We start from the raw sequence: 27,757 nt of genomic DNA, 5'->3' as shown, positions 1-27,757 counted from the left end.
TTTATTTCTGTTTATCAACAAAACCTGAATCCCTCTCCCACATGACGTTGTATATTACTAGTGTGTATAGTAAACTTGCAGCAGGCTTGAACACTTGAAATTTTAGGTCTAAACATGAACATTTTAAAACTTTGAAAAGATGAATCCAAATTTGACATCAGAAAATCAACTATGAATATGAAAAGAGTTGAATATGAATTTAACTCTGACCATTCTCACTTCTATTTCCTCCTTATTGTTATGTTACCTGTCTCTTTACACTCTCTCTCTTATAATTATAATTAATAATTCTGATTATCATTTTAATCACGCAGTAATTGCAATAAATAGTTCATAACCTTCAATTAGTTTCACTACAGTTTTGTTCAGCTATTTCAACATGGTGAAGAGCATCGGTAAGAAGCAGGAAACTCCCACACAAAAGGCTGTGTCCCTTCCCTGTCAAGACACAATGCAACTGGCTGACGAAATTTTGCAGAGGATTAGCAAGGAAGTTAACCAAGCTGTCTCAGAGGCTTTCTCCTTCTTCCAATCTGAATTGGATCGACTACAGGGTGAGAACAATGAACTTCGGCAGAGGATGGCAGCAATTGAGAAGGAGACGGAATTGAAAATCGACGACCTTCAACAATATGGTCGCCGTACCTGCCTGCGATTCTTTGGAATTCCTGAAACCAAGGGGGAGTCCACCAACCAAATTGTTCAGCGAGTCTGCAAGGAAAAGCTGAACGTGGAGTTGAAGATCGACAACATTCATCGTACGCATCGAGTGGGACCAATCCAGTAGCCAGGTCAGGACACGGGCAGAGCAGCCGGCAAGGAGCGTCATTGTCCCATCATTGTGAGGTTCGACGGCTACCGGTTGAGGCAGAGGGTGTTCGCAGCCAAGCGAATGGTCAAGAACTCAGGGATCACCGTAAGAGAGGATCTGACGAAGCACCGGCTTGAACACTTGAAAGCAGTGGCGAACAAATTTGGGCTCAAGAGCACGTGGACTGTCAATGGCCGCATCAAGTACGCCGTCAGAGAGGGACCTGGACGCCGCATCTACACCGCTGAGCGTCTTGCCGACCTCCACTAAGCACCTCACGGTGTTAGCCCGTCACCTCTCTACTAAAGGTGAGCTGTCAATGTTTCAATTGTGCCACTTCATGTAAATATCGTTCTTCTGTCTTTCTGTTTCCAGTCTATTCTTTTTTTTGTAGTCAATTTGTTAGTCAAACTAGCCCTCAGCTAGTATACATACCATTTTTTACCAACTTCTATTTTTACAAATCTTTAAATTAATTTCTGCTTTTTTGAAAATATTTATATAATACTTTTTTGAAGCTAGATCAGTTCAGTTATAGCAATTCATCCAGTATCCTGAAACTTTTATACTAATTGAATCATCCGATACTCAATCAGGAAACTAGTATTCCACTATAGACACAACTGAATTATGTTTCCAGCTAATCCAATGTGTTACTTTTCATCTAAGGATAGCATAGTCCAAAAATAGAAGCCTTCTCACTGTTGTTAGAATTATGATAATTAATCCAAAACCAAAGTTTACTTTAATAATATATGCGTAACCTTTTTTAATTACTGAGTGTCTACCGCGTCTACCTAATCTCAGTTCATTGCCCAATCCGTAAGCTATCAATTTATTTCTGTTTATCAACAAAACCTGAATCCCTCTCCCACATGACGTTGTATATTACTAGTGTGTATAGTAAACTTGCAGCAGGATTCAAGTTGACTTTTCGTGGAAATGACAATAACAGAAATAACAGTCATCATAATAATGCCGGTGAACTTATGATGGGCACTTCTATTGTGATTTTCACATGGTCACATTCCAAGCTTCTATATTCTATTTATATATATATATATATTCGTTATTCTGTTTTCTCATATGCATTATTACCTGTTTGTAACTTCTTTTATTTCTTCTCTCCCTTCCTCTTCTCATTCTGATATTCATCTTTAAATTAGCTCAATTCATGCTCAAAACTAGTTATACTGTATATTCATATAAGCATGTTTACTCTATTTCTATACCACATCTTTAACATTGTACCCTATGCTATTTGAATCAATCCCTTCAATCTCACTCACTCTCTCTCTCCTTCGGTTTTTCATATCTCTTCAATTTCATTTTCTCATTATTTACCTCATTTTATGCACTGGATATTCACTATTTTCTCCTAGTAGGCCTATCTCTCTCTCTCTCTCTCTCTCTCTCTCTCTCTTCATCCACCTTGCTAGATAATCTTACATTATCTATGTCTAGTCTCATGCATGAAAATGAAAATGAAAATGAAAATGAAAATACTCTTTATTAGGCGGAGTTAGGACTAGAAAGTCCTTTCTACCACTCAACCTTACAGGCAAATAATAATACATTACAATAAGAAATAATACAAAAGAACTATAACAATATGAAACTGAGAATAATGCATAAAATTGTAAATAAAAATCAACCATTTTTGTCTGGTGCAAAAGTAAATTAAGTAAATCAATAAATTACAAAATAACTAAATAATAATAAATAAATTCAAGTTAATAATATAGGAAGAACGTTGATACAAAGAAAATTCAGCAAAAATCATTCATACAACATTCACACAGCCCACAAATTGCATCGCAACTAGCCACCATCGCACTACCCCCGCAGACCCGCCAATAACAGCCGCCTGACCTCCACCCCAAAGCGAGCACGTCCTTCAATACTCCTAATCTCATCGGGAAGATTGTTCCAATGTCTGCATGCCGTGATGGTAAACGACTTTTCGAAAGTTGCTGTCCTGTATATAGGAAAAGACAGCAGTGAGTCCCCACGACGAGTTGCTCGCACACTGACCTCAGACAGAAACTTGAAGCTCTCAGACAGATAGGAAGGAGATTTCGTTTTAATTATGGAATGAAGGAGTGTTAGGATGTGCAAGGTACGGAGTTCAGTTAATTTTAAAAGTGATAGCTCATTATAGAAAATTGAAACATGGTCAAATCGCCTTAAATTAAAAATGAATCTTATGCAATAGTTTTGAGCACGCTGCAATCTGTCTGAGAGCTCCACAGTCATGTCATTATTACAGTGTCACAATAATTAAAATGAGGCATAACGAGAGTTTTGACCAGCATGATTTTTATATTCTGTGGTAGAAATAGGGCAAACCTTTTCAAACTGTAAATGCAGGAGAATATTCTTTTACAGACAAGTTCCACCTGGTCAATCCATGACAGAGTTTTATTTATAATGAGACCTAGATTTTTAACCCTGTCCTGGTATTCCATGCTCAGTCCTCTTTGCACATTCTTCTACCTCTTTTACATATATGCATGCATACATTATTTCTATACCACTTCATTAACATCGGACTCTATGCTATCTGTCTCAATCCCTACTCTCACTTCTTCTTCTTCTTCTTCTTCTTCTTCTTCTTCTTCTTTTCTTCTTCTTCTTCATCTTCTTCTTCTTCTTCTTCTTCTTCTTCTTCTTCTTCTTCTTCTTCTTCTTCTTCTTCTTCTTCTTCTTCTTCTCTTCTTCTTCTTCTTCTTCTTCTTCTTCTTCTTCTTCTTCTTCTTCTTCAATTCCATCACAATACGATATGCAATCTCTTATTCTATAGTTTAGTTTCAAATTTATTCAAAATTGCTCACATTCCTTCTTTCTCTTCTCTTCTTCTCTATTATTATCATTTTTCCCCCGTGATTTTTCCACTAGCTATCCAGCATGTTCAAATTTTATTTGCACTGGTACAGTAGATTACCTTTTCTCCTTCTATCTGAGTACTTTCCACTAATATCCATATTTTGATATTCGATTCTTTCTCACAGTAAATCATACTTTCCTTATCTCATTATATGAATTTATTATTCATTATCAGTTGTATATTGTATCTTTTGTTCTTTTCTCATGTGATAACTTTCTTCAAAGATTTTTCGTTTTTCTGCTGGCTTTTTCTTCTCTTTTGCAGTTTTTACTGGATTCCATCTAGCTCTCTATCACCACTTGGACTCGATCTTCCACTACTAGATTCCATCTCACCTTATCTCCACCTGGACTCGATCTTTCACTGCTGGACTCCATCTCGTCCTATCTCCACTTGGACTCGGTCTTCCACTACTTAGATCTGTTCTTCCACAATTTGCATCTTTTTTACCATTCGGATTATCCACCACTGGAACTCAACATATAACAACATATCTACATCTTATTGTGTTGAGTGAATTTTAGAACTAGTGTTTTTAAATAGTGAAGGGAGCCGAACTGTCAAGGCATTCAGAATGCACTCGAACCAAGAGACTTTTTCATTTAGGTTAGGTTTTATTACTTTTATCCCCATTTTCCCGTCATGTGTCGTTCTGAGGTCAGTTCACGGTTGGTCTGCTGCTCCCATGATGCATCTCACTGACACGTCAGCTCGCTCGCTCTCAAGTAGGTATGATTATTTCAATAATAGTAATAATGACGCAGGTATGTTTTTATCGAATAAGCTCCACTCTTTCAAAAAAACTTTTCAAGGCTGCTCATCTTAACGTCCAATCCCTCAGCTGTCACATTGATGAACTCAGAGCAATCTTCCGTTTCCAGGACTTCAGTATAATTGGAATTTCTGAATCATTTTTAAAACCTAGTATTCCGTCAAATCTTTTGCATTACCTGGATATAATCTCTTCCGAAATGATAGATTAAATAAAGCTTGTGGGGGTGTAGCAGTTTATGTGAAAGATGGTAACAAAACAAAAGTTTTAATCACACCTAAACAGGAGTATTGTCCCATACCAGAGTTCATGCTACTTGAACTATCCTTATCCAGTTCAGAAAAATTACTCGTTTGTATATGTTATCACCCACCAAAAATAGGTGATTTTACAGATTTTGAAAATGCCCTGCTTTCTCTTATGCCTTGTTATAACCGCACACTAGTTAGGGGAGATATGAACACCGACTTGAACATGACAAATCGTAACTTTGACTACTTTCAACTGACTACAATTTTCGAATGCCTAAACATGACTATTTTACCTCTCGATCCAACTCATCATACTAACGAATCAGACACACTCATTGACCTTCTCATTGTTAGTGATCCCAACGAGGTTGTTCAAACAGGTAAAATCCCAGTCCCAGCTATTTCAGGACATGATTTGATCTACTGTGTACTTACCCATAAGATACCTAAGCTACCTAAGCCAGAACAGAAAATTATCACTTATAGAGACTTCAAAAACTTTGATGAAGCGGCCTTCCTGACTGATGTGGCTCAGACTCCATGGCATCAAATTGAAGCATTACCTTCAGTTGATGACATGGTCAAGACTTCCGAGAATTGGACTTTGATCTGGTTCGCCCTCTGAATAAAGTGTCAGTGCTTCGTGTCACTGATGATATAAGGTTAGCTATGGACCAAAGAAAATGCATCATCCTCACCCTATTTGATTTTTCTAAAGCATTCGATACTGTTGATCATACAGTCATTTTGAATAAGTTAGCTATTCTTGGTTTCAGTCACAACTCGTTAGTTTGGTTCAAATCCTATCTGTTAGGTAGGAAACAATGTGTATCTGTCGGTGACAACAAGTCAACTTGAAAAAACGTTATGCATGGAGTACCACAAGGTTCAATTTTAGGACCTCTCCTCTTCACTTTGTATGCTAATTGCCTTTCTTCCATTATCAAATTCTCCAGTTTCCATACATATGCAGATGACCTTCAAATTTATTTAAGCTGTCCCATAACAAAAATTAATGAAACTGTTGGAATAATGAATCAGGATATCAATTCGATAGTTGAATGGACAAAGAAAAATGGCCTTAAGCTTAATCCCATCAAAACACAACCCATTTTAATAGGATATTCTCGTCTTATAAATAATATTGACCTTGAATTGATTCACAAAATTAGTGAATGTAGCTCAGTTGAAAATTTAGGCATTATTATGAATAATACTCTTGACTGGTCAGAACAAGTGAACAAAACTTGTAAAAATGTATTCTCAGCCATGCACGCATTGAAGAAAATGCACGATATCCTCCCTAGAAACATTAAATTATTATTGGTTCAATCTCTTATCTTCCCACATTTGATGTATTGTAATTCTGTTCTCAATGATTTGCAAGTCACTCTGAATGATAAACTACAGCGTTGCCATAATTATTGTCTATGTTTCGTCTACTCTCTCCAACACCATGATCATATCACCCCAGCCCACATTGCTAGTTCAACATTAAAGCTTCCCGATCAAAGGTTTTTTCGCATAGTCAAGCTCGTTAGAGATATCTTGAAATATGGTAATCCGAACTATTTCAAAAATTATTTCATATTTGTCTCTGAAGGTAGGAGGATAGATGCTTCACACACTAGAACCGGAGAAAGTACTTTAAGGATACCCAATCATCGAACTACTATTTTCACAAAATGCTTCCTTGTTAGTGTCTGTCGTGCATGGAATGCACTTCCCATTACTATCAGGTCCTTTGAGAGCCGAGCGAGCTTCATCCTGACTTTAAGAAAACATCTTTTGGAGCAAATGACTGAAACCGTCCAGCCCTAGAACGATAACATGACTTTCTCCCTTCACCCATCCCTTCCATATAAACCCATCATAAAATCAATTGTATATAAACTCATATTAATAATAATAATAATAATAATAATAATAATAATTTATTTGAGATACATATGAGAGCACAAGGATAATATCCCATAATTGCTCTCTTAACACATAATACAAGTGAAACAATTTAAAAATGAATATTTAATACAAATATTGAAAGAAATGAAAAGTTTATGAAATTTTTACGAAAAGTCTTTCTGAAAAATATACATAACAGAAAATTTAAACACAATTTTTGATAGCAGAAAAAATAAACACAGCAAATAATAAAATGAAAATATGAAAATGAAATGAAATGAAAAAAAAAGTCTCTATGATTAAACAGAAGTCATTCTAGGAAGAGAGAGAAAAAAATAGTAACAAGAGGAAATAATTAAACACACAACTTAAGGAGTAGTAAAAAGCAAAGAGATCACTGTCACAGAAGACTTTCTCCAATCAAACTCCAACCATCAATGAGGGATTGACCTCAGCAACCCACTCCTCACCTCTCTCTCTGACCCAGCAAGCTGAACATTCAAACTCAATTTGTTCATCAATCTCTGCACTCTTATGAAAGGTGAGAAAAAATGGTGCACTGTTCTGCACCTTGGAGCCGCAAACAAGTTAGCATTCCGCCTATTGAATGCTGGAACACTGATATTCAGCATTGCAAGCAAGGTAGGAGAATTTACAGCACCATCCAACAATGCCCAAACAAACAAGACAGATGTTTTATCTCGACGCTGACGTAGAGACTCCAATAGGAAAAGATCCCTCAATCGCTGAGTTGGGAACCCCAGGGGACACGACCCACCAAACCTTCTGAAGTATAAGAACCTCATCAGCTTGTTCTGTACCCTTTCAATGACCCGAATGTTTTGGTCTGAGTGAGGACTCCAAACCATGGATCCATACTCCAAAGTGCTTCTTACCAAGGCATAATAGACACTCAGTATTGCCACAACATTGCTGAAGTCAGCTGCATTTCTCAGGACAAACCCCAGTAATCTGTTAGCCTTGGAAGACACAAATTCAATGTGAGAGGAGAAAGTAAGTGAACTATCAAATATGATTCCCAGGTCCTTGCAAGTGTTGACTCTGTTAAGAACCGCTTCACCAATCCTGTACGTGTAAGCAGAAGGACATCGTTTTCTAGAGTAGGTGATACACTTACATTTAGAAACATTAATTTCCAAGCTATTAGCATGACACCATGCAACTATGCGATCAATATCCAACTGTAATTGACAGCTATCATCCTGGCTACCAACCTCTCGGAATATCTTCATGTCATCAGCAAAAATCAGACACTTAGATGACAACTGAAGTGGAAGTTCATTGATTACCAGCAGGAAAAGGAGCGGTCCTAAGTTACTTCCCTGAGGAACCCCAGAGGTGCTGTAGTAATGGGGGGAATCCATCCCCTTGACAGTCACTATATTTGGCCTGTAGAGTAAATATGATCTGAACAAATTGACCAGAGAATCACTGAAGCCAAGACTAGAGAGGCGATACAGCAACACACTATGGCTTACTCGATCGAATGCCTTTGCAAAGTCGGTATAAACCACATCAACCTCTCCACCTGAGTCCAACACACTCGAAACAAACATTGTAAATTCGAGAAGATTAGTCAGCACAGACCTACCCCTTAAAAAACCATGTTGACAGTCAGAAATCATAGGAGTTACATGCCAAAACATCTTATTATATAGTATCTTTTCAAATATCTTAGAAAATACAGAAAGTAAACAGATTGGACGATAATTCTCTATTAGAGTCCTTTTCCCAGATTTGAAAATAGGGATAATATTGTTTAGAATACCCACTGCATGACTGCTGTATATTGCTGAATATTGATTACCCTTATCCACCATTAGTCTACTCTATTTCAATAATATTATTTTATTTGATTACATAATTTCAATCACTTTATTTATCATATGATTTGTTCTTAAATTTTCATGTATATTGAAACTTCTCTAAAATGTCTATTTGTGAACAGTTCTTTAGTCTTATAAATGAATGAACGTTCTTGGTAGAGAGTTACTGGGAAGGATATTTTTAATATTCTTTCCAAAGAATGGACATTGATATGTCCAAAGCTCTGCCAATTTATGTAGATGCATTACAATATTATCTTTTATAGTTATTCCAAATTGATTTTTTATATCATTGTACAGTCAATAATTAATTTCTTAGTTTATGCTATGTGAATTCATCTAAAACTTTGCTGTATTGTAAGCTATTGTATGAGTGTATAAGCCATTATATATTGTAATCTACATAAATAAAGTACTCAATCAATCAATCTCTCTCTCACTTTCTCTCTGATAAGAAATGTTAGCAGGCTAACATACAGAAGTTGAGCTCCCGTTTCAATCGGTGTTTTGAGTGGGTTATTGTAAACAGTTTTTCTTCAAATTTTGACAAGGTGTGCTTTGAATAGTATTACAGCCGATCGTGTGATTTGATAGTGGAAATCTCTTTTAGACGCGTGTATAATCCATTTTTAAAGTTTTACATTAATGTCTAAACCGAACACTCGTTTCGGATCCAAGGCCGTTGTTGGTGATAAGGCTGCATCGTCACCTGCCCAAAAGCAGCAGCAGCGTGCGCAACAGAACAAACAACAACAGAGAGGGGATACTAGCCGGCCTCACTCCTCTTCGTCTTGCTCGTCGGCTGCAGACGGCGTCCCCGTTGCCATGACGACCCAGAGCCAAGTCACCGAGGCATTGGAAGCGCTGCTACTCTGCGATGACTTCTGCGATCGGTTTGCGGCGAGAATAGAAGACCGTCTGCGTGACAGCCTATGCGCGACCGTCACCGCTGCATTGGAGGGCAAGCTTCAGGCTGCTGTTGAGAGGATCGACATACTCTCCAAGGAGAATGAAGCTCTGAAAAAAGGTGGAGCAGCTACAAATAGCCAGTGACAGCCGTTTGGATGGTTTCGCTCAGTATCAGCGGCGAAACAACGTGAGAGTGTCTGGCGTGCCAGAGACCGAGGACGACGAAGTATCGACGAGTGTGGTGGCCATGGCGGACCTCCTCAATTCCAAGCTGGGGTTGGCGATAAGGCCGGATGACATCGACCGGTGCCACCGCGTTGGGCGCAAAGCGAGGGCGAACGAGCAGTCTGGTGCACCACCCCGACCTTGGCAGGTGCTCATTAAATTCATCAGCTATCAGCGCCGCGTGTGATTTCATCCAGGCACAAGCTCAAGAGCACCGGAATTCCAAGCCAAGACACATCTTCTTAAGGCGAGTGGCTGACAAAGTCGGCTACAAGAACGTGTGGTCCCGTGATGGCAAAGTGATTTGGAGAGAAAATGGTAAAATTTTTACACACACTTTCAATGACCCAAATGATAGAATACAACTAGAAAACTCATAGAAACTGAGGAAGTGAGAAACTGAATAGGAAATTTGGTGAGTTGCAACTGTTTTCTTAAATTCTCTTCATCAAGTGATGATATGTATTCCCTTGAATTTTATTATAAGTTATCACCTCTAACAGAATTGCATTAATACCTTTTTTGATTCCTTCTCAATAAATTATGAATACTTTAATAGTGTATATCAGTCCAATAATATTTTATCTTTTTTCTCAAAGAAAACATGCTTTACTTTCTATTGCAGTTTTCTGGAGGGGGGAATTTCAATTACTATACCTCAATCTGCTATAATTTCATTTTCGATCATCATTTATATGGCCAGAATCCTTATTTCAATATGAGATCAATTGGAGATTCTTCCTGTTTAATTATCATACTGATATCTTGAAGATATGAATCTTGAATCAACTCTTGAATCAAATTGCTCAATTAGAAAACTATTCATAGTGTCATTGCATACGGTTTTTTGTACTGATATATAAATTTTCTCATTTCTTAATTATTAATATGTCTGATTTCATAAACGAGCTGAAGTCAATTTTTTGTGATCATTCAAACACACTAAAGATGTGTCATATCAACGCCCAATCTCTACCGGCGCACTTTGATGAGTTCAAATTGATGCTCTCACGTGTTAATATTGATGTTATTGCCATTAGTGAAACGTTTTTGAAGCCAAGTCTTCTGTCTAGCTATTTTGAGGTCCCTGGGTATACCCTATTCAGGAACGACCGAACCGGTAAGGGTGGCGGAGGTGTTGCTGTGTACATTCGATCGCAGTTTCCGGCCAAAGTAGTTGCATCGTCGCCCCAATTATACTCATGTTCACCTGAATTTCTGATGGTTGAAGTGACGGTTGGCTCAGAGAACTTGTTGGTTGTGGTTGTATATCGACCTCCCAAAGCAGGTAGATTGTTCATCCTTGAAAGCGACCTGGTTAATGTTATGCATAGGTATCAGCATGTAATCACCCTAGGGGATTTCAATGCAGACCAGATGAAGGATACATTTGAAAGTAGGCAGGTGAGGTCCCTATTTGAGTCAATGAATATGACAATTCTCGATAGTTCACCCACTTTCCATACTGAGACTTGCCACACGTTGCTTGATCTTGTGATAGTCAGTGATCCAGATTTTGTCCTATCGAATGGTCAAATGTCATTCAGTATGTCAGCTCATGATTTGATCTATATCATCTATAGTCTTGAACATAACATCAGATATACTTCAAATAGTAAAGACAGGAATCTGAGGGATATTGATCTGGACTGTTGCTTTGCTGATGCTGTGGAAAAGCCTTGGCATGATATTGTGCATTTGGATGATATCGATGATAAGGTGAATGCTTTCAACTCCATGGTTTTGTCAATTTTCGATCAACATGCACCGGAACGTGACTTCAAGGTCCAGCGTAGATCATGCCCTTGGTTTAATAGGGAGATATCTCTACTGAGGCATGAGAGAGACAAAGCTAGGCGCGACCATTCGAGGACCGGCTGCAGTGTAGACTTTGTAAGGTATAAGACTTTGAGAAACCAGTTGAGGTCAGTTTGTAGGAGAGCTAAAATCCAATATTATAATCGGCTATTTGATGGTAAGCAATCTACTTCAGATCTCTGGAAGAACATTCGGAAGGTTGAGATTGTCCCTCCGAAGTCAAGAACTACAGCTGTAAATGTGTCCTTGGACCAACTAAATAGGTCCTTCTCCACTCCGTCGCCGCCCTCTTCATTTTTTCACCATTATTATTGAACCATGCCATGATAAACCAAACCAATCACACACTTCCATGTGAAAAATTCTTCTTTGCTTACATCCCTCCTGAGAAAATCTCCTCAATTATCCTTTCAATTAGGAAAAATAATAAAGATGTTGATGGCATTCCAATAACGTTCTATAAAATTATATTACCCATTATCCTTCCGGCAATTACACACACATTCAACTTTTCCCTACAAATGGGAGTTTTTCCTTCACTTTGGAAGCACTCTTTAATATATCCCGTCCCTAAAGTAAGTAGTCCTTGCTCCCCTGAAAACTTCCGTCCTATCAGCATAGTTTGCACTATTTCTAAGGCGCTTGAGAGGGTGGTACATGAGCAGACGACATTATACCTGAATTCATTCAATTTCTTTGATCAAAATCAGTCTGGCTATCACTCATCGCATAGTACATCTACAGCTCTTTTGAAAATAACAGATGACATTCGTAATGCCATGGACAACCGTATGTTCTCTCTCCTTGTCACATTTGATTTCACTAAAGCTTTTGATAACGTTTGTCATTCAATTCTGCTACATAAACTTGCAAATCAATGTAATTTTTCTTCTTCATGACTCTCCTGGTTTAAATCCTACCTAAGCAATAGGTATCAACGTGTGAGAGGAGCTGATGGCAAAACTTCAGAGTGGTTACCTGTTGTAGCAGGCGTTCCTCAGGGAACAATACTTGGTCCCCTCCTCTTCTCTATTTATATGAATAATCTCCCTCAAATTTTTCATGACATATCATACCATATTTATGCTAATGACCTTGTGTGTTACAATAACTTTCCTTCCGACAGTGCTGCTGACTCTATTGCCGCGATGAATGTTAACATTCAGAACTGTCACGGCCTCAAGACTTTGGAACGATCTGCCCAATGATGTTATTTTTGCGGCAACCTTGGGTATGTTCAAGTCCAGGCTTGTTGCTCTGTTGAATGAGAATACATAGATATGTTTTTAGCCACAATCTTTTTGTAGATGTTGTGAATACTTTTTTATTGGAAATTTGCAATAATCGTTGTACAGTAACAATATTATTTTGCTTGTTTTGCTGGAGTATTGGAGCGTTTGATTGACACCTCCTAATACCTGTAAATCATAATATCCAATGGCATTTTATTTTCGTTTATTGTATGTATTATTATGCATCTTACATTTTTTGTTAATTATTTTAGAGTTATATAGAATTATTATCTAAGTATTATCATATATCTTATTATTATGAGAATGTAATAGAATAATTCATGTTATGTAGCTGTGTTATCATTTAAGATGATTTGTAAAACTGTAATTTTGTAACCATGTTACCATAGGCGACAAGCCTAGTAACGATTGTAAAATAAAATCTATCTATCTATCTATCTATCTGACGGATGTGAATCCAGTAGGCTTTTTGAGGTCCGCTGAAGTGCAGTTTCATTATCAGATCTTTCAACGCCACTTAAAAGTAATTGTGCTTTATTTGTAGTTTCTTTTATATTTTATATATTATCCATGTTTTACTTTTCTTCTTCATCTCTTCTCCCTGTCCCCTTATTTTTCTTTGTCTTATGACAATTCATTGATTGAAAAAGGTTGTCATACTCGATATTATCCTGTAAAAATAGATACAAAAAAATTGTGATTCAATTCCAGCTTCCTCAATAAAATTTCACACAAGTAGACAAAAATAATATAAAAATAAGTTGATTTTTATTGAATAAAAAATTGAAATATGTTTATTCTACAGCTAATAACAGTTTTTGGGAAACACCGATATTATTATATTACAGTACTAGTACTTTCTTGCTATAGGTTCAACCAAATTCTTCATAGAAATAGAATTCTTCATTAATAACATTACGGTGCTCACAGAGTTTTTATTTTCGACTATTCTAGAGTCCCCGCGAACCGTTTTACCAATTCGAGGGCTCTGAATCCGAATCTGAAATCAAAATTTTGTTATCTCGATTTTTAGGCGATTTAGATTTTTGGTAACTACACGTGTCCGGCCGGGAGAGCCTACACACTCTCGGATTTCGCCCAAGCCGAGCCGAGCCGAGCCGCGCCAGTAGCCCTGGACGGATTTGGCTCGGCTCGGCTCGCAATAATATCGCCTACACACTCACGGATTTCTACCTAGCCGAGCCAAGACAGGCCAAATCCGCGAGCCAAATCCGTTAGTATTTCTAGTTAGAATTGGATCCAATGTTAATAAAATTGATATTGGAGTATTATGTATGTGTTTTGCTCATGGTATTTATTGACTTCTCATAGGAACTAAAGCTGCAGTCGTCACTGAACTCTGACTTCAACTTGGTTGATATAGACAATTATTTTTAAGACACTACTCACACTACCGCGACTCAAATCGCGAAGCTCGATTTGTGCGCCAAAATAATGGAAAAATGAATCTCTCAGATGCCAGCCATTACGCGTAGCTAAGGAGGACATTTCAACGTTATCGTATTCCATTGATAACCGTATTCATAAACCTTTCAAACAGAAGATAAATCTCTTCAATATGTAATACACAACTTCTTCTATTCAGTTTTAAAGGTAGGAAACGGTTAATGAGAAATCTGTAGCTATTAATCTGTATCATGTGCAATAGAAAATATATCAAGCTATCTTATTGCTTAATATCACTTGGTACAGTCCAAATTTTCTTTCAAAATTTGTACTATTGCATAAGTATAACTAATATTATTGTATTAATTCACAGATTGCTATTCTACCTCAAAGGAAAGACAGTTGGAGTGAAATTCCGAGGAACTCGTGATCTTCCATCTCTTACTACATTTATTAATATCCAGCTTGGAAGCGATAGAGAGGCCAGTGAATCTCATCGATTTTCCTAAATAAAAATACTGTTCTCGAATTAATCAATAATTTATTGAAATATTTGGTTATCAAAATCATATAAATTGTCAATAGGTAAAGCAATGGAAAGGAATGAAACGAATATCTAGATTGAGTTTATTAGTCATGACAAAGAATCAATTATCTTTCAGTTATGTTCTGTCTCACCATCGTATTAGCTCGGTGCCACGTAAGTGTTTTTCATATTTTATTTCGTGTCATTAGACATGTACATTCAGTTTTAACTCAATTTATAACTGCCAATGAAGCTGTCAGTATTAAATTATTGTGCAATAAGCATTGCATACTTGATTCTCCTAGCAATAAATCTATCAAAGCAGAAGTGAGCTAATTGTGTAGTATTTGTTCCATGTTATGTCATACTCTGTACAAAAGATGGAAGAATATATTCTTATACTTTTTAAACAAGTAGAATATAACTGTTCCTCAAGGAAGATCTTGACCAGAAAATATGATACTTTTGTAAAATAAGTTGGCAAACTTCTATGGAATTAAAATGAATTAATTTTAACTGATGAATAAAATTTTAAGAACTCCGGTAAAATTAATTTGGCAAATTTCAGTATTTTCCCATTTTTTATTGAGACGTGTGCAGATTTTTAAATTTCGTTGTAGGCCGATGCTATTCTAAACTTGATAAGATTTACTCAGCTATTACCGTTTGGAATTCTCCTTATTTCTCGATATTATGAGCTAGTGATAATATCAAGGGAACTCATGAATAATCATCAGCTTTTGTTAGAGTTCATTGTCATGACTTTTCCACTTACATCGTATTCATAATATTATCTGTATTCCAGGCCTTGAACCTTATCTGTGCGAATAAATTCATAATGATTGTTACCTGATTATACTTGATAAATTTGATTTTGTCTTATGAATCAAATTTTATTAATCCGAATTTTTCCATAAACTTCAGTTAGAATAAATCAAAGTGTTAGATTGGAGTCAAATTTCGTTTAAAAAGTCATTACATTTTTAAATACTATATTATTTTATAAAACAACCGAAACAAAGGTTCTACTTTTTACATAAATATAATCTTTTTATAAACAGAGTGAGTCATATGTATGGGAACGCTTCAATAAATTGGACATTGTTGTAGATATAATACTGTAACTTTCAGGATAAATTATTGGTCAAATACTCTACCTTTTGACGTACAACTAAATTCCAACTCCTCATAAGGGGGTGACTTAGGGGTTGTAACTCGAATATTTTAAATGTAAACACCCAATGTGTGGTACATCATTTTAAATACCTTTTTGAAACAAAAAAAAATGGCATCGAAAAAAATGTTCTATGATACTTGTATCTAAAATGGCGGCTGATTGAAGTTTTAGTTTTTGATGAAATGAGGGGTAGTAACTCAAATATTTTTGAACGTAAACACCCATTGTGCAATACATCATTTTAAAGGCATTCTCAAAACTAGAAAGATGACATCAATAAAAATGTTCTATGATACATTTATCCAAAATGGTTGCTGATTGAAGCTTGAGTGTTTAAAGAAATAATTGATAAATTTTAATCAGCTGCCATTTTGGATAAAATAATCATAGAACATTTTTACTAATGTCATCTTCCTAGTTTTGAGAAGGCCTTTAAAATGATGTATTACACAATGGGTGTTTACGTTCAAAAATATTTGAGTTACAACCCCTCATTTCATCAAAAACTAAAACTTCAATCAGCCGCCATTTTAGATACAAGTATCATAGAACATTTTTTTCGATGCCATTTTTTTTTTGTTTCAAAAAGGTATTTAAAATGATGTACCACACATTGGGTGTTTACATTTAAAATATTCGAGTTACAACCCCTAAGTCACCCCCTTATGAGGAGTTGGAATTTAGTTGTACGTCAAAAGGTAGAGTATTTGACCAATAATTTATCCTGAAAGTTACAGTATTATATCTACAACAGTCTCCAATTTATTGATGGGTTCCCATACATTTGATTCACTCTGTATGTTTAAAATACATTGTGTGTCAAAAATTGAAAACAAGCTCTATGTTCTCAAATTATTCTACTAATTCTGGTTTTATTTTTGGCTATTATGATACAAAAAAACAACAATTTCTGTACAAGCTTATTCCTGGTAATTTTTTTTATTTTTGTTGAAATTTGTCAATGTTCAATTTGATTGTTGTATTAACAGGTTAGCGAAGAAGAAGTGGGAGAAAGTGAGCAGAAGCCCGAAGTGACATCAGGACTGGTTGAGTTGACTGAAGACACTTTCCATAAGCACGTCAGTCAAGGTCATCACTTTGTCAAATTCTACGCTCCTTGGTGCGGACATTGTCAGGTAATTGATTCTCAACTATTTCAATATCGTAATGTTGATAATAAAATTTGACTAAGAAGCAAAGCATATAATATGAAACTTAATTGTATTATGATTATAATGTTTTATAAAATAAATAAATTAATTAAATAAAGAGAAAATTAAATTATTGGTGCAAATTGAAACTAAAATATGTATTTGGTACTTGTAAATACTGTAAATGTGTATGCTGTATTTGAAATGTGAAAAATAGGCATTAGTGGAATAACAGGCAATTACTGGGCTATGATTTTATTTAGGTTTGGATAAAATGCATAAGTTTTCAATTTCTTAATTTCATTAGAATCATTCTCAACCACTTAGTATTCAAACTATGTTTTGGAAACAAATAGGGAACTTGACACCTCTCTGGTATACTGTAATAGCTTTTCTGATAGTATAGATTGAGATTCCACCTCTCAATCACTTTTCTTCCTCTTTATTTATTTCAGCAGAATTTTCTTGAAACAAGTAATGCTTATTCATGTTCCATTTATGAAGGAGTTCTGTACTATCTGCGTTGAAAGCAATATGCTTAGCTCAGCAGCAAAGAAGAGTTAGATCATTTTCTATCATAGTTGCTATTTAAGCATTCTAGTAAATTATTTTGAGTACTTGTAACTTCATATGAAACATTCTGCATATATGTTATATTTGAAAGTGTGTGTGTGTGTTACAGAGATTGGCACCGACATGGGATTTGCTAGCGAAGGAGTTTGAGAAAGAGCGAAGTGTGACTGTGGCCAAGGTGGACTGCACGCAACACCGCCCCGTCTGCCAGAGCTTCACTGTCAAGTCCTACCCCACTCTTTTGTGGATTCACAATGGCAAAATGGTCAGTTTATATTTTGATTATCATCCATATTAAGACTTGTATTATATCACGATATATTCACATTGATTATCATGCACAGTAAGACTCGTATTGTGTTGTAATGCCAGTCTGAGACACCAGTGGTATCCGTATGTAATAGCAGCAATTCGGTTTGGTACTCTGTGGTGATTCTCAGAGACAAGTGGTGTCCCAGATCTGGTGTTCACGAGTGACACGTGTTGGTGTCTCCAGCCCTGGTGAACCAGCCCTTTGCTGGGACAAGTGGTGTCCCAGATCTGGTGTTCACTGGTGACACGTGTTGGTGTCTCCAGCCCTGGTGAACCAGCCCTTTGCTGGGACAAGTGGTGTCCCAGATCTGGTGTTCACTGGTGACACGTGTTGGTGTCTCCAGCCCTGGTGAACCAGCCCTTTGCTGGGACAAGTGGTGTCCCAGATCTGGTGTTCACTGGTGACACGTGTTGGTGTCTCCAGCCCTGGTGAACCAGCCCTTTGCTGGGACAAGTGGTGTCCCAGATCTGGTGTTCACTGGTGACACGTGTTGGTGTCTCCAGCCCTGGTCAACCAGCCCTTTGCTGGGACAAGTGGTGTCCCAGATCTGGTGTTCACTGGTGACACGTGTTGGTGTCTCCAGCCTGGTCAACCAGCCTTTGCTGGGACAAGTGGTGTCCCAGATCTGGTGTTCACTGGTGACACGTGTTGGTGTCTCCAGCCCTGGTCAACCAGCCCTTTGCTGGGACAAGTGGTGTCCCAGATCTGGTGTTCACTGGTGACACGTGTTGGTGTCTCCAGCCCTGGTCAACCAGCCCTTTGCTCTAATCTAATACAAGCCCAAATAAAAGTAGTGAATATTTTTTTATCATTGAAGTGTTTCAATTGTTTTAATCAGTAAGTAAAATAGTATTCGATAGTATTCTTTTTGTTTCTTTGTGATGATGGCACTTGCGTCTATTAATTGTCCGTGGATGATGTGTTAGATGCATGGCAAGATGCATGTACTAAGTGCAGTTGTTATAACATATTTTATTCAGTGAATAATAGATGGCCTATGATTGGCGTGAACTTTGAAGTTAAGAAATGATGCTCACTGAGGGTGAAAGTTGTTTTGTGATGGTTTGTGAAACACAACCGCTGTTTACTATGTGAGTGTTTTTTTCTACTTTGAAATTCTTTTAAATCAATTCAAGATATTATTATAAGCTGTAATTAGGATAATATTGATAGGAAATATATTATTACGTTGTGTTATCTTCGTGATTTATTTATCAATTAGTTGAGCTGTGAAGAATTCAGATTTAATCAATGAGATTCTAGTGACCATGAAGTTGAATTTTCTGTGTCAATTTTTATTGTGAGAAATTTATTTTTTAATCGAAAAATAATTTCCTTACATAAAGATTTTGCTAACTTGCTTCCGGGACGACAGTCTGTTTCCAATTTTATGCAGGGTTGAGATATTCTCACGGAACTGCATTAACTCCGTTACCAATGGAAAATGTACTAATATTTGAGAATATTTCAAACTTGCATTTCCTGGAATTATGCTCAGACTCCACTTGGAACAGTCGTATCGTTGGTGGAGAGGGAACATAATTTGTGTGAAAAGTGTAGGCCTAGTCCCAATCAAGCCGCGAACCGAAAAACATTAAAATTTATAGTTAGCTTGACTTTCCAAGTTGGGGCTTTGTCCACTTGGAAGATGTAGTTGTGAATAATTTTTTTCATTGAAAGTCATAGAAACGAATTTGTTAAAATTAAATATTTTTCTCTGCGGTATTATGTTGAAGTAGTCTATTAATTATTTGAAGTGGAAGTGAGATTGTTTACTGAAAATTTATATCAGTGATAGAATCGAAATATTGGTATAGTGACAAGTTTTGATCATATTAGGATTAATAGTTTCAACCATTATATTTTCTAGCTCATTAAAACCCTTAATTGACCGATTCCCCAATTATTGACTGAAGCGAAGCTGAGGTCTTAGTTTCGACTCGATCGGCTTTTGTCTGTTTGTTTGTTTGTTTGTACCGCAGTTACAGTCGCAGTTATTGTCCGATTTGGATGAAATTTGATATGCAAGTTCTTTGAAACAAGGCGCAGAAACGTATCTGTAACGATTTTTGGTAAGACCTCCGGTTTTTTTGTAATATTTAAAAAACCTTAAACTAACCTCAAAAGTTACTTTTTCGTATCTTTGAAGATACAGCAATTCATGCTCCTACTTTTTCGCCCTTCTCATTAGATTGGAAGTTGTATTCATGAGCGAGGTCTACTGTTCGCAGAACTACTAGTTTATTTGTAGTAGTGAAATGAGTAAAATCCACACTATCTTCTTAAACCGTTGAAGCTCCAGATCAGTTATTGAATCCTTTTAGGCAGTTTTCATGCTCAATGAAATTTCACCGATTATTTTTGTTTTGTTGTTTCTAGTAGATCAATTCACTCAATAAACTTTGAAAGTTAAAAGGGAGCAAAACTTTCTTGTTTATCGAGTTTCATGACTTCTCTAATATTTAGAGATCTTCTACCTCCTTCTGGCGGCTACAATGCTATTTGTAAAGATATTTGCAAAAAAGATAGACAAAAAACTCGAAACTTTTTTATATGAAACTCAAATAAACTAACAATTTAACTTCATACTTTATCATGTCACCCAATTTTCATTTGAAATGTTCGGTTTTGATTCAAATAATAAATTGCATAGGCCTAAGGCTATGAGTAGTAAAAAGGGAGAAAATAACTACTAAGAATAAAAAAGCCCACACAAATTGAAGATTCCAAACAAACTTGTGTAGCCTTGTATGGTTTATCCTTTTTAATTGGGGAATTTTGATTTAAAGTATTTTTCAAACTAAATTCATTCATCTGGGAAACTTTTTGAATCGTTTCGAAAAACTTTAGAGTGATAATGTTCAACTTTGCACTTTTCTGTTTGTTTTAGGTGGATACCTACAAAGGTCCTCGTGGTATCGATGATCTGAAGGACTATGTCACGAGTAAAATCAACTACAACTGGAAACAGGACGAAGAGAAGAATGATTCTCTTACTGAAACCGAAAAAGAAGACAGTGGCTCTGAAAAACTATCTGTTCTAGAAATTACCGGAGAGACTTTCGACTCCAGTATAGAACGTGGCTTCACTCTAGTCAAATTTTATGCACCATGGTAAGTTTGGATTTCATTCTTATGTGTATTATGGATTTTATCTACTTATATTGCATTCTATACAATTTATAATTGTAAAAAAATTATCTTTGGCTATGGAATTTGAGTGAAATTTTAATATTTCTAAATATTGTTCCATATTTTGGTGAATTGATTTGGTGTTAAGAATGTAATTGAACTCAAAAACTCAAAATTCCAGTTATTTTATCGAAATAATTATATACATTCGCAACGGATACGCTGGCTTGGACATGTTGAGAGGATGAATAGAGAAAGGTTGTCAAAGGCCATATTGAAGGCAAGAATTGAAGGCACAAGAAGGAGAGGGAGACCAAGGAGAAGGTGGCTGGAGGATGTGGAGAGAGATCTGCGAGTGTTGGGAATTAGGGGATGGAAGAGAGTTGCTGGTGATAGAGACTGATGGAAATGAATTGTCATAAAGGCCAAGGTTCACATAGGACTGTAGTGCTAAAGGAAGAAGAAGAAGTAGAAGAGAGAATTATAAACATATACATAGATATGTATATGTAAAGACTTAACATATCTAATATAGGAGGATACAGCGAGTTATGTAATAATTTGGTATTTCTAGTATGTAAACAGAATTTCATGTATTGCATTACTTGTAATAGGTTCCAGTTCATCAATCATGTGAACTGTTTCAATTTTCTATTTGATTGTTTGATAGGTGTGGACATTGTAAGCAATTGGCTCCAACGTGGGAGGAACTGGCGAAAAAATCATTCCCAACCATTGACGTGACTATTGCCAAGGTTGATTGCACCTTGGAAGTCAACAAAGAACTCTGCAATGTACAAGAGGTGAATTATCTTTCAAATAGTTATAAATCGTCGAAATATAAACACAATGACATTTCATTCATTATTATAGATTGAAGAGAGAAAAATAAATAAATATGGATATTGAATCAGATCTTATAGATTTGAATACTTTATTTTAAAAGTTTGTCGAAATGAAGTTCTGTTAAATATATAGTGCCCTTCCATGTAGGGAAGAAAATACTGTACCATAATAAATTATTGCTCAATTTAGGAAACAAACAAAAATAATAATTACATATCATATCTTATTGTAATAACAAAATTCAGTGTAATACTGTATTAATCTCATACTATTCTTGGAACTTGGAAGATTCAATTATATTTTATATACATTAATTTATATTTTTATTTATACATTAATTCATAAGGATTGAGAATTAATTCTTCAATTACCATAACCTCAATTAATTACAATGCTGTAAATCACGTTGTCAGTCAAATGTTATCATGTCACTATTAATTGACATGTTTTGCGTAACCAAAAACACAATAAAAGCTTTTTCACAAAAGAATATACTCTGATAATTTCATGAGGTGAATTCATGTAATCTATGGATTTACTCCTCTGAGAACTATCATCCATCCAGCTCTTATTTCATATGTTTTATGTTACAGGTCGACGGTTTCCCAACTATATTCCTGTACCGTAACGGCAAGAAAATCTCTGAATACAATGGGTCTCGAAGTTTGGACGATCTGGTCGAGTTTATAAATAGCAATTTTCACGACGAACTGTGATCAGTGTTACTAACTATATATTACAACTGTCTACTTCCTCATAATTAGTATCCAGCATTTGCTTTTGATATTCTTTGGTTGGTTGTTGTGAAGGAGTTCGGGATGTTTTATGATTTGAACAATTTATTAGTATCTAAATGAATTTAACTAAGAAAGCACAAAATACCTTGAGATACATAATATTTTGTCCTCATAGTTCTAGGAAATAATTAGCGAACTAATGTTCTGTTTCTCGTGTACAATTGTAAGAATGATGATTGTGTAGCGACTAGTTTATTGAGACTAATTAATCGTCATTTTGAAATGCGTGTTTGAGCATAACTTTTATTTTTAATTCATGTTATTATTTATTTCGTAAGGAATACAATATTCAGGAACGGGAGAAGAGACGTTCGCTCAAAACTTATTTTTTTATAGAATTTAGTCAATTATTAATGGTTTACGGTAATATCCAAATTTACATTCACATCACAGATTTACACCCAAGAAAATCAAACCTAGATTAGATTATTAGCAGTGAACTTGAATTGATTATAGAAATAGGTTGACTGAGTCAGATAAATGCGCTATCAATCATTCAAGCTGGATTCCTACATATGAGTATCAGAATCCGTGCCCGATTTATGAAAATATTCTTCCCATGTGTTCTAATGAGACTATTTGTACTCGCTTGGCCAGACTTGGTGAGAATATGTCTATTAGAACTCATGAAGAGAATATTTTAACTGAACCGGACACGGACTCTGATGTGGAAATTCAGCTCAATAGACTGATGCCGAATTCAGTTTAGATATCATCACAACAGACTGATAATTATTCCTATTCTTATGGCAGACTGAGTCTTTGTGAAGTTAAGACTAAGTTTGTTTATGTTCCAGGCAGACAAGTATTGTTATGTATTCAGATTTAAACAGATAAGACATAGACTGACAACTGATAGCTTACGAATACCGGAGTCAATGTCAGTGTACTTAAATGAAGAATCTAAAGATGTTGCGAACTTTGAAAAATATTCAAAATTATCAAAGACAGATATTTGAAGTTTGTTGGATATTTCACAACTCTTTCATGTTCAGTTCATTAGCTGTAAATTTGGATCCTTCGCATTTCACCAATCTATTGATTATTTTGACGAATTTATGATTGAAAAGAGATACTCCCAGAAAAGTTTAGGAAGCTATGATTAAAATCCACGTGCAATTACGATAGTTTAGTTTTGATTTTGAGCATCACTCTTGTTTTCAAAGTGAAACTCGTTAATGACTGTTGAAATTACCTAGAATAAAGTATGTAAGGAATGCACTTGAGATTACTAGTTACTCGTAGTAGTTTTATTGTTGATAATTAGGAAATTTCAGTGCCATAATACAAAAAATGTATATGAATGTCTCTGCAAGTCTACAGTGATATGATAATTATTGTAATATTGGGTTTCTCAGTCGGTAGTCATTGATATATACTGCGATTAGTAGAGACATACATAATTGGGTATTCATCAGTGTATTGCAATTAATAATCATTGACCTAATTGTTACGAATAGCACAGGAAAAACTCACTTGAAAATTAGTTTATTATGGCAATTTTATTATTAGAATGTTTCTGTTAGGTCTTACTCGTGTTGTGTCTTGTGTAATAAAAAATTCTTTTCAAATGAGTATTTTTTATCTAAGCTACATGCATCCAAGTAAAATAATACTTTATGTACTATTTTGTTAAAATCTTCCGATTTCTGCGTGATGACCTTGGAGCTTTTTAAAAGAAAACGACTGGAAACAATGATTTTAATATCTTAATCGACAGTGATAATGATTCACTTGATTCAACTAGTGAGTAATGCCTAGTCCACATGTTGGCCAAGTCTCTTGCCCAGCCTGTTAAACCAACGTAGGTCGATGAAGGCCATTCAAGGCCAGCGCTGGCAAACCACCCATCCACACACTGACACTGGTAGACATTGACCTTCATTGGGCTAACTTGTAGATATAAAATAATTTGAATAATTCGAGATTTAGAAACACCACAGCAATCATTTCAGTTAAACTAAGTAAAGCTCATCAGAATTCAAGCCAACTTGCCATAAATTTGTGGAGCAGTACTACTAAAATCCTTCACCCATAAAATTGAAATCAGCTCTTTTGGATTTTGAACCCACCAATAACTGTAAATCTATTTATATCTCATCATCAAAATTATCATCTTGATTATTTTGAGCATGACGATAAAGAAAAATGATTTTTGTATAAATTCAATGAAGGATGAATGAGAGATAACCAAATATCTGTTGAGAAGATTTTATTGAGCAGTTTGAAGGAGAATTGTGAGGCAGGGGCAAGTGAGAAGTGAATTTCATTAGTCACATTCTGCGGCCAGGCGGCCTTCCTGCTCTCAACTTGAAACCAGCTTCCTTATAATACTCAAACTTACTTTTCAACATCCAAACGAATTCTTACCCGGTTATTAATATCGAGATTAAGATTCGAGAAACATTTTCTTATATGACTGAAAGTGCTCCTAACTTTTTTAATATAACTCCCTTTCTACTAGGCAACATCCCATTGATCATTATTATTGCATTCCATGCAATAAAGTCTTTTGAGTAATCCACGTGGCGGCGCTATCAAATGAATTCAGCGTTCGTCTATCAAAAGGATACATCTTACCTCACTTATTTTTTGAATATCAGTTTATGAAGCGGGCTAAAATAAGTGCACTAATTTGAGAGTTATTGAAAAATTATTGCCATGAATACCAAAAGTATTCACTTTTATCAATTCATACAATATATTAAAATAATCAACAATTAAAGTATCAAAAAATACCTGCAAAGACATAACAGGTACATAAAACGTTTAAAAATTAGTAATATCAAAAAAGAAAAATAGTATCTACTGTCTACTATAAGAGGCTATTACATATTATTATCTTGAGTTGATAGAGAGATATTCAAATCAATCGAATTGCTTTACATCATTGTCTCTCGTAAACCATTGATAAAAAAATATATTGAAAAATACATACAGTAATAATAAACAGATAAATACCTACATCAAATAACATCAATCAGAAAAATGTTGAAAATATAGCATCAGTTTGTTTTAATATTCATTCATCAATACAATTCCTTAAGACAAGGTTCGGTCCCTAATAAGAAAACGATTAAGTTCAAAAGAAGGCGAAAGCGAAATTTTCTGTCCGGTTACTGGATTTGACAGAAATAACTGAAAAATGTAAAATTAACTAAAAATACCACTCTGTATCTAGCAGAAGGAAATTTTGCATCAAAATTGGTTCTGGACTTCTCTTATGTATCCAAACAATATAAATTATTAAAAAATCAGAACTACAATATTAATTGCAAGCACACCCCCTTTTTCGTCTATATTGACTGGACAACATGGAAGCGCTAGCGTTCGAACTTTGATCCCCCCTTATCATTCCCGATTTCATTAATTGCTCATCATTCCCGATGGACGCGAAGATTTTCCAGAATCGTATGATAATAATTATCATATAACAGATTTATTCTGTTATAGAATTCAATATTAGATACGGTAATCATATGTTAGAATATACTACTTTTGAGTAAAATAATATTAGAGGTACGGTAACTTTTCAATTCCTTCTTGCAAAGCAATAATTGCCTATTATAATAGATCCCTGCAAGTCCTCCAAGGAAAGTAATATTGAGAAAATTCAGCAAATTCACAATGCTGTAACTATATAATCAGTTAGAAATGATTATATACATACCACGTGTTTTGTATGAACTGTTAAGTTTGCAATCAATTATAAGAACACTTGTTTTCATTAGTACACTCTTTAATAAATTTCATCAATTCAAATCATTAATGATAATCAATTTCACATTACACATTGTTATTAAAGTCCACCATCTTAACTGACAGACTGGCGCTCCAATCACAGGTGCACCAACCCAACATCTTCCCCTTTCAAAATTTTACAGATAACTTTTATCTGTAAATAAGTTACAGATAAGTTACAGTTACATTACATAAGTTACAGTTACATTACATAAGTTACAGTTGCATTACATAAGTTACAGTTACATTACATAAGTTAGAATTAATTTTACTGATGTGTACAACACATCATTAAACTGGTTACAAATTAAGTTTTAATGGTGGTTTTATCTGCCGACCATAGCGTGAGGTTTTTCTCTCCCCATTATTGTAGTCAATTCCAGCATTAACCATTCCATTACCCTCATTCTCTTGTTCAACATCCTCATTTTCATCAACAATAGTCCCATTCCCTACATGATTCCTTTGATCAACTGAAGTGAATTCCTCATAAAATTTGGTGGTAGTATTTGGAAAATTTGCCCTGCACTTGATATATTTTTTCAAGAAATTAATATTTCTTCTTACCACATTACCATTGACATTTGCAACTAAATATGCCCTCGGAACATCATTCAGTTTCTTTATAATTGTAGCTTTCTCCCAAATTCTAGTAAATGTATTAAATAGTAACACAATTTCCCCAGGAGCAAAAGAATGCTCATTTTTTCTGCAAGTTTTATCATAGTTTGTTTTCATCTTCAATTGATTATTTACAATTTTGTCACCAACCTGTTCCATCAAAGCTGATGGCATGTTGGTGATAGGCAAACGAGATCTCAGTGACCTACCCTGTAGTAAGTGTGCAGGAGAAACACCCAAAGAAACCACTGGTGTGTTATTATAATTGAGAGTCCCCAGCTCAAGATTTTTGACACCACATTTTCGCACTATGCTTTTAAAGATGCCTACAGCTTTTTCTGCTAGCCCATTTGATTGTGGATAGATGGGACTACTATGCACAACTTGGAACGACCAATCTTTTGCAAATTGTTTAAACTCATAGCTGGAAAATGGCACATGATCAGAAACTACAGTGACTGGTATTCCAAACCTTGAAAATATTTTCTTCACTTTAGCAATGATTTCTGATGAAGACTTACATTGTAAAGACTCAATCTCTAACCACTTGGTATAGTAATCTTGAAGTACTAAATATGGTTTCCCCCCAAACTCAGCAATATCAAGTCCAACTTTGTGAAATGGCCTATCTATTACCTCATGACTGATCATGGGTAACTTGATCAATGCCCGTGCATATGTTTGACAAATATGACAACATTGGAAAAAATTCTTTATATCACTGGACATACCAGGCCAATAGTACAGTAATTTAGCTTTCATTATTAATTTAGCATAGCCCAAGTGTGTTTCATGTAA

At 35.5% G+C, this 27,757-nt stretch overlaps 2 protein-coding genes across 2 annotated transcripts in view; both read left to right on the top strand.

The window, feature by feature from the left end:
- The window catches only part of LOC111052686 (thioredoxin domain-containing protein 5 homolog), a 57,953-nt gene extending 33,785 nt beyond the window's left edge, over positions 1-24,168 (top strand). Inside the window, exons 3-8 of the mRNA XM_022339436.2 lie at positions 14,456-14,564; positions 16,775-16,921; positions 17,619-17,774; positions 20,713-20,936; positions 21,625-21,757; positions 22,394-24,168. Of these exons, the coding sequence (XP_022195128.1) occupies positions 14,456-14,564; positions 16,775-16,921; positions 17,619-17,774; positions 20,713-20,936; positions 21,625-21,757; positions 22,394-22,516 (892 nt within the window). The 3' untranslated portion in view covers positions 22,517-24,168. The remainder of the gene's footprint in view (positions 1-14,455; positions 14,565-16,774; positions 16,922-17,618; positions 17,775-20,712; positions 20,937-21,624; positions 21,758-22,393) is intronic.
- On the top strand, positions 151-962 carry LOC120352677. The gene is made up of 2 exons (XM_039434379.1): positions 151-824; positions 875-962. The coding sequence occupies exon 1, from the start codon at positions 380-382 to the stop codon at positions 785-787; it is 408 nt and encodes a 135-aa protein (XP_039290313.1). The 5' UTR covers positions 151-379; the 3' UTR covers positions 788-824; positions 875-962.
- Positions 24,169-27,757: the final 3,589 nt, after the last annotated feature.

This window comes from Nilaparvata lugens, chromosome 1 (genome assembly GCF_014356525.2).
Source record: "Nilaparvata lugens isolate BPH chromosome 1, ASM1435652v1, whole genome shotgun sequence".
NCBI lineage: Eukaryota > Metazoa > Arthropoda > Insecta > Hemiptera > Delphacidae > Nilaparvata > Nilaparvata lugens.
This window is presented reverse-complemented; position numbering and strand designations above follow the sequence as displayed.